This window comes from Mchenga conophoros, linkage group LG11 (genome assembly GCF_057382185.1).
Source record: "Mchenga conophoros isolate Kocher_MC1m ecotype Shallow Benthic linkage group LG11, M_conophoros_male_GT1.1, whole genome shotgun sequence".
NCBI classification, from domain to species: Eukaryota; Metazoa; Chordata; class Actinopteri; order Cichliformes; family Cichlidae; genus Mchenga; species Mchenga conophoros.
This window is the reverse complement of record NC_140536.1, coordinates 37,755,849-37,764,349: the sequence shown is the minus strand read 5'-3', so window position 1 is coordinate 37,764,349 and position 8,501 is coordinate 37,755,849. Positions and strand designations below refer to the sequence as shown.

The 8,501-nt window shown below is 43.4% G+C and overlaps 1 protein-coding gene across 2 annotated transcripts in view; it reads left to right on the top strand.

The window, feature by feature from the left end:
- Positions 1-3,627: 3,627 nt before the first annotated feature.
- The window catches only part of LOC146565003 (putative C-type lectin domain family 20 member A), a 56,127-nt gene continuing 51,253 nt past the window's right edge, over positions 3,628-8,501 (top strand). Inside the window, exons 1-4 of one of the 2 annotated variants that reach the window (XM_085292842.1) lie at positions 3,628-3,808; positions 4,773-5,132; positions 5,218-5,541; positions 8,268-8,365. In XM_085292842.1, the coding sequence (XP_085148968.1) occupies positions 3,628-3,808; positions 4,773-5,132; positions 5,218-5,541; positions 8,268-8,365 (963 nt within the window). The remainder of the gene's footprint in view (positions 3,809-4,772; positions 5,133-5,217; positions 5,542-8,267; positions 8,366-8,501) is intronic. The other variant, XM_085292845.1, reaches the window with a different exon arrangement.

The window sequence follows — 8,501 nt, the reverse complement described above, 5'->3', positions numbered from 1 at the left end:
TCACCATGTGGTGGTTGATGGAGGTCAGTTTGAGTTTGCTTCTCAGATGAATTTGAATAAGGCCGATTTTTGCATTAAGAAAATACTCCTGATATCTTTAAACAAATAAACCTGAATGAACACTTTCAGCCTACGTCTGGCTTTACATGATGTACGAAGCTTTTCTGAGAGAGGATTTAGGAGCAGATGTTTATTATGTGGATGATTTTAACTGTTTCCAGTTCAGCAGACTGGATGCTTCTCTTCCAAATAAAGATGATCATATTTCAGTCCTCACTGTGTTTTTGTTTATGCAAGAAAATGACCAGAGTGAGAGCAAACGAGGCTCCATTTAAACATGTAACTCAGTTACATGTGGAGATGTTAAAAAAACAATAATAAATTGGTTTAAATACATTTTATAATATTTATTATGAAGAGAGAGCTGAGTGTAAAAGCAGATGATGTCACTTCCTGGTGTGCAGACTAAACCGCCACAGTCTTCCTTCTCACTGTAAGCGGCTGTCTCCTCCTCTCTGTGGAAAACCTTCCCATCAGGCTGCGTCCTCCACCTCAGCTTCACCTCCTCAGTGACTCCTTGCTCCACCAGCTTCTCCCTCACCTGAAACACAGTTTTCACACATTAACAGAAGCTCCTCATTAATCAGTCACTGAGACTGATTATTGACAGTGTAGAGAGAAAGCGTTATAACCTGATAAAGACACAGTGACTGATTTCTAACCAGCACAGGATGATTGAATTTCATTCTTCCCCAGTGATGTATCTCATCAGCAAAGACACACAACTGTCAAACTTGTCTCCACTGATCTCAGTGACATGTTTAACAGTTGTGTATTTGGACATTTTCTTCCCGCTTGTTTGAAATACGACATGTTATCAAAGTCAGAAAGGTCGAGATCCTAAAAAGCCTGTGCCCCAGTTTGGCTGGAAAAGCAACGATGATGATGATTGGTCCACCATCACACAGTCCCCATCTCCTGATTGCAAAGTCAGAGGCAGGAGCTGGACGTCGCTGCCATCGGACCACTCCCAGCTGTTGCTCAAACCAATCCAGGCATATGACAAAGAGGGAATCAGCCATCTATTTCCATTCACTGAATAACTATCATACATGTCTGACGCCAGCAGAGTCACGATCTCCGTGTTGTTCACCACACTGTTGACGGTGCTCAGGTCTGTGTACCTGTCCCTGCAGTAGGACCGAGCGCCATGAAAGCTCCTCGAGTCCTGCACCAGGATGTAACGGCCAGCATCACCTGGAAGAGAAACGAGCAGACAGAGTCAGAGCACAGGCTGGAAATGTTCACCAACAACATTCGCCTTTTTTAAACTACAAACTGATATTTTTAAGAAATGCTGATCATGATATCTTTTCTTCGACTAAATGTGTTTTAGTTGTACATAATAATATAAATATATAAATATATCTATCTATCTGAGAGACTATTGTTCCTTCGTCGTGGTGCTTTAAGGTGCCGATGCCACTCACCGCTGTAACAGATGAAGTGCTTCTCTTCTGAACAGTCTCTGGTCGACCAGAATCCCAATGCAGATACCGTCACACACTTCCCCACACCAGGCTCGCCTGTGCCCCAGTTTGTGACGGTTGATTTACCTGTTCCAGTATAAAACCACTTCCAGGGTAACATTATACCACGGAGTCAGGTACTTCTGATTTGAGACCTTAGTTTTCACAGGAGCTACAGTATCCAGAGTCGTACGCAGTGAGGAGGTAAAATTATTAACAAGATAATCGACCTCTGTTGGGGCAGCATTCAGATAGCTGCTCTGCTCTATGTTGGTACAGGACATTGGAGATGATAACAGTGGGTGGATTATATTCTTAAACTTAGTTACAGCGCTTTCAGAAAGACATCTACTTTGATAAAGTCTACTCTCCTCTGCTGTGTAATCAATTATTGTAAATGTAAATGTTATCAGGAAATGATCAGACAGCAAAGGGTTTTCAGGAAACACTGTTAAATGTTCAGTTTCTATGCCATATGTTAAAACAAGATCTAGAGTGTGATTAAAGTGGTGGGTGGGTTCTTTTAGAGTTTGAGAGAAACCAATTGAGTCTAATAACAGATTAAATGCCATGTTGAGGCTGTCATTTTTTCTACATGGATGTTAAAATCACCCACAATAATTATTTTATCTGAGCTCAGAACTAAATTAGATATAAAGTCTGAGAAATCAGACAGAAACTCTGTGTAAGGCCCAGGTGGACGATAGATGATAACAAGTAAGACTGGTTTCTGAGTTTCACAGCTGGGGTGGACGAGGCGAAGCATCAGGCTTTCAAATGAATTAAAAGTCTGTCTGAGTCTTTGGTTGATTAATAGGCTGGTGTGAAAAATTGCTGCCACACCGATTGTGGGCATATAAATAATGTTTTATTGAACAACTGTGTTGAAAATGTGTTTTGTGAGGCTCAACCGGCTCCTTCATAGAAACTGCCCGGAGCCTAACCAGAGGCTGAGCTGGAGGCCTCAGCTACCTCTGAACCAGTGGGAGTTTTTAAGTCGGACCTGCCACGTCAGCTGGAAAATTGAGGTTTCTCAGTCATCCAGGTCATTGTATTCTAAGGAGTGGGCTTTAAGGTGTCTGGGAAGGGATCTCAAAAATCCTCAGAACTCTATATTGGAGACACCAAAAAGCCATTTCATAAAGGCATGGCACAACATAGAAGAGCCACCTTGGCGGGACAGGACTTGGCTCTCCATCTGCATCTAAAGGACAAAGGTCACTCTTTCAAGGACACTAATGTTCAAAATTTGGACTGAGAAGACAGATGGTTTGAAAGACAAGTGAAGAAGCCATCTATGTCCACAATGAACAACCCTCTTTGAACAGAGGCTTTCGACACCAACTGTCTGCCATCAATAAGCCAGTTTGGTGATCCTTGCTAGACACCTTAATGCCCGCTCACATCATGAACCATTTCAACTCAGGAAATCACATGATAGGGTGGGGCTAAGTTTCACAGTGAGCTCACCCGAAATCTTGGCTGATTGTGACCCACACCCGTTTTCACACCTTGGCCCGTTTGATTAGGTAGAGGATCAATAGCGGGTCCATGACCCCCTTAGGGGACACTCCCATAGAGCTTGAAAATCTGGCACTCACCACCAATTGACCTTAAAACTGAAGAAGCTTCTCGCATGAAACATCTTCAAGAAAATTAAAGAAGATCAGATGCTTTTCTTTCCAAGTTCTTTAGATTATTCAAGGAACATTGAAGTGGTCGGGCAGACGTCAGTTTGTTTGCATCTGTAATAACTTTGAATAAGTCATCTTCAGTTAAACGACTCTGAGCATCTTTAATCAAATGCACTGTAATGAACACTGGGCTGCTTTCTAAAAAACCACTTTTACAAAGTCTCTGATGGACGTGGGAGGAGGAGCGAGGATGACATTTATATCAGATGAAGAGTTCTGACTGTGTCACAGCTGCACAGACGTCTCATCGTGTCGGGTATGTTCTGCATATGTTTGGTTTATTTGATAATCTCACACATTCATTGTCTGGTATTCTAATAAACAAAATGATGATAATTGAAGGAAGACAACATTTTTAAAGTTGAACGTTTCTAATATTAAATATGTTTGATAGTTTTGTTTGAATGATTAGATTAGATAGAAATGGAGTGAATGACAGAGACAGCTGCCTCTTTGTTGATGCTGCTTTAAGTGTTATGATTAATAATGAACGAGCAGCTGCAGATGAGATTCATGAGGACGTCTTCACAGTTTTTCAGCTCTCAGTCATGAAGAGGTGTGGACTGATCCTGCTGCTGCTCTCAGGTCTGTGAACTCATCTCAGTCGCCTCATTTACAGTTTGAATAAAACTTTTGATGTCAGAAAATCAAAGAAAGCACAAAGTGAACTGCTCCATAGGGATTATTTTAAAGGTGTCTGTAAACGAGCTTCAAGCAGTCACAGGAACACTCGTACAATCTCCAAAGACCTTTGTCATGTCAACTAAACTTCTAAAGGTTTCTTTGGGTCCAGTTAGAAGTTTGATTGACAGTTTAATGGTCGGTAGTTTGTAAGAGTTTGTATAAAGTGAAGTAAAAGAGTAAAGAAAGAAAGGAGGGAAGAGTCAGTGCATGAACGTGGCTGTTTGTGTGCACTGCTGAGAAAAACACGTCTTGATTTTATTTTCTGTGTAGAAATCTGACTGAAAGCCTGAAACGCTGCAAACCCGTCAGCTCGCTGAAAAAGATCCTGACTGCTTTTACCACGTCCGTGTGCACGTTAGAGCAGGGCGATATGACCAAAAATATTTATCATGATATTTCATTTTCTTATTGTTGCCTAACATTGTACCGGTATTACCGTGAACGCTATAATATGGCCCAGCCCTAGTGCACGTGTTGTTCAGCTTTGAGCCTCGACCACTAACACGTCGTTTTCCTTCATTGTGCACACTGAAGAGGAAAAATCGTCCAAATACATGTGCAATAAGGCCAGAGTGAAAAACAAACTCTGCACTGTTAAAGCAGCTTTTTAAGCTGATGTGAGAGTTTCGCCCTGGAGCAGGAAACCAGTGTGTAGGTGTCCACAGGCACCGTAAAACAGCTTTTAACCAGTACACGAGTTACACATCCTTTGAAGGACACATATATTAACATATATTCACGTCTTTAAAGATGTCAACAAAAAGTTTGCGTTGTGGTAGCATGTAAAGAATTTATTCTCCTGATGACTAAAATAGTCGAGCTGAGGTGAGTCTGTGACCGCGCTGACTGACTCGTGTCCTCTCAGGTTACGTGATGGTCTGCCATCTTCAGTCTGATCAGTTAGTCAGACAGCTCCACCTGGTTGACCTGCAGAAGTCCTGGAACGATGCTCAGCAATACTGCAGAGATGAGTACATTGACCTCGCCATCGTTAACAGCTCAGCTCTCATCCAGGAAGCCCAGAAAAGGGCGGGGAGCACCGAGGCGTGGATTGGACTCTCCAAGAGCGGCTGGAAATGGTCTCGCCTCGGTCCAGTTCAGTCATCCTGGTTTAACATGTGGTCACCGGGACAGCCAGGGACCAATGAGTGTGTTACAATATCTAGTGATGGATCATGGTCCACAAGACCGTGCTCAGCTACTTATTACTTTGTCTGCTATGACGGTGAGTGTTTCAGACTTTGGTACCAGGGTTTGACAAACTGAACATTTTAGCTGCAGGTTTGAATCCGTCTGATCTTTTGTTTCAGCTGCGACTAACAAACACATCCAGGTGAAGAACTCAATGACCTGGTCTGATGCTCAGTCTTACTGCAGACAGACGTACACAGACCTGAAAACCATCACCAACACGCAGGACAACAGCCGGGTCGCTTCTATGTTGTCAGATACTGCTGGTGCCTGGATTGGACTGTACAGAAACTGGATGTGGTCAAACTCGAGCACAGCCTCCAACCTGCCGTGGGGGCCCGGGCAGCCTGATGACAGCGTAAACTGTGCCACAATAGTCGGATCAACAGGCTCCTTCAACAGTCATAACTGTGATGACCAACGCCCCTTCCTCTGCTCCAGAGGTGAGTCTGTCCTCTGTGTTTCTGCACAGTCTGGTCCTCCTGGGCTCATCCGGACACTCTTGGCACAGCACTGCCGATGCTTTGGGTGGCGCTGTCATTTAGTGTTTGCTCTGTCTGCGGTAGAGTATCACTTCCTGTTCCTGTTTCAACACAGGAACAGGAAGTAGTAGTTGAGTAGCTTATCTGCGTAGCAATTTAATTAAAAACCTTTAGATAACTTCTGTTTTCATAGTATAATCTTCACGTGCACCATGGCTACTTCACCTGTCCCTCCTGCACTTTCTTGCTCATTGTGTCAGATGTTTAGTTACTCCTTTAGCAGTAATGATATCTGTAACAAATGTAGCATATTTGCAGCTCTGGAGGCCAGGATTACTGAATTGGAGACTCGGCTTCGCACCCTTCATTCACCCATAGCTAGCCAGGCCCCTGTAGCTGGTGCAGCCGAAGATAGCGTAGGCCCCGCTAGCTGTTCCCCGGCAGACCCCAAGCAGCTGGGGAAAGAGGGCGGCTGGGTGACGGTGAGGAGGAAGCATAGTCCTAAACAGAAGCCCCAGGTACACCACCAACCCGTTCATGTGTCTAACCGTTTTTCCCCACTCGGCGACACACCCGCCGGGGGTCAAACTCTGGTAATTGGTGATTCTGTTCTCAGACATGTGAAGCTAGAGACACCGGCAGGGGCCAGAGCAGGCGACATTGAAGGAAATTTAAAACTGCTGGCTAAGGGTAAACGTAAATTCAGTAAGATCATAATTCACGTCGGCAGTAATGACACCCGGTTACGCCAATCAGAGGTCACTAAAATCAATATTGAATCGGTGTGCAACTTTGCCAAAACAATGTCGGACTCTGTAGTTTTCTCTGGTCCCCTCCCCAATCAGACCAGGAGTGACATGTTTAGCCGCATGTTCTCCTTAAATTGCTGGCTGTCTGAGTGGTGTCCCAGAAACGATGTGGGCTTCATAGATAATTGGCAAACCTTCTGGAGGAAACCTGGTCTTGTTAGGAGAGACGGCATCCATCCCACTTTGGATGGAGCAGCTCTCATTTCTAGAAATATGGACAAATTTATTAAACCCCCCAAAATATGACTATCCAGAGTTGGGACCAGGAAGCAGAGTTGCAGTCTTACACGCCTCTCTGCAGCTTCTCTCCTCCTGCTACCCCCCCAAAAACCCATCTCCATAGAGACTGTGTCAGCTCCCAAACAGACAAAAAACAAACTAAAACCAGAAACAAACAACTTAAACATAAACAATCACAAAGAAAGAACAATACAGTATCCACATCTGAACCAAAGAGTAACACAGTGAAATGTGGATTATTAAATATTAGGTCTCTCTCCTCCAAGTCTCTGTTAGTACATGACTTAATAATTGATCAACAAATCGATTTACTCTGCCTTACAGAAACCTGGTTGCAGCAGGATGATTATGTTAGTTTAAATGAATCAACACCCCCGAGTCATTCTAACTACCAGAAATCTCGAAGCACAGGCCGAGGGGGAGGTGTGCTGGGCTGGTTCTAGACAGGCATATATGAGGGGGCAGACAGAAATGTAAAGGGGGCACATGGTGGCAGCTGAGGCGAATGTGGGGTGCTCTGAATAACTGTTTTTGTCATGTAATTGGATTGCACTTTGTCAAACCTCTACCCTAAAACCTGACCAACTTGGGTGTCCCCCCTGAAGGCTCAGCTTCTGCAGGTCTAGATCTTAGTGTCACTGAGGCACACAAACCCCCTGACCACGTTAAGGTGGCAATCACTCAGGAGGAAAACTGAAAAACAAAATAAAAAATAATAAAATAAAATATTGCTCATCAGATTCTACCAACTAAAAACATGACATTTACCTTAATTAGATGCCCTATGTTAAATACATTTGAATCCAACCATAGTACTTCTCACTATTGCCAATATTAACAAAACTAAAAAGGGTAGGCCAAGTTATGAAAAAAGGGCACTTCTCCAACTCTTGAAAAATAGAAATAAAAAATACATTAAAATATCCATCCAGTTCTTTAAAACCAACAACATAAAATCTATCTTAATTTGATTGCCTAAGTAAAGTATCAAATCAATTTTATTTATATAGCACTTTTACATTATACATGCTTCCCTTAGGCAGCATCATTAGAAGACATAGCATACATTTACACTGCTATGCAGATGACACCCAGCTCTATCTGTGCATGAAGCCAGATAACACACACCAATGAGTTACACTGCAGGAATGTCTTAAAGACATAAAGACCTGGATGGCCGCTAACTTTCTGCTTCTTAATTCAGATCAAACTGAGGTTATTGTACTCGGCCCTGAAAAGCTTAGAAATATGGTATCTAAGCAGATTCTTACTCTGGATGGCATTACCTTGGCCTCCAGTAACACTGTGAGGAACCTTGGAGTCATTTTTGACCAGGACATGTCCTTCAATGCACATATTAAACAAATATGTAAGACTGCGTTCTTCCATTTGCGCCCCTCCCTGAGCTCTGAGTTCTGCTGGAGGTTTCTTCCTGTTAAAAGGGAAAAAGTTTTTCCTTCTGACTGTCGCCAAAGTGCTTATTCATAGGGGGTCATTTGATTGCTTGGTTTTTTCTCTATATGTATTACTATAGGGTCTACCGCACAGTATAAAGCGCCTTGAGGCGACTGTTGTTGTGATTTAGTGATGTATAAATAAAATTGAATTGAATTGAATGGCCCTTTTCTTTCTCTGCAGATGTCAAACCTTCAGCCTCGAGGTCAGTGAAGGTTCAGCTGAGGGCGGGATCTGCAGACCTGAACGACCCCACAGTGCAAGAATCCATCCTGCAGCAGGTCAGAGGTCACACGGGCCCCGATACAAGGAACAGACCGCTATAACTACTGTGAAATGATAGAGAGCAGTGAGTCTGTGCAGGTTCAGGGACACGTGACAGCACACAGCTGCAGAGATACGGGGCTCGTTTAATGC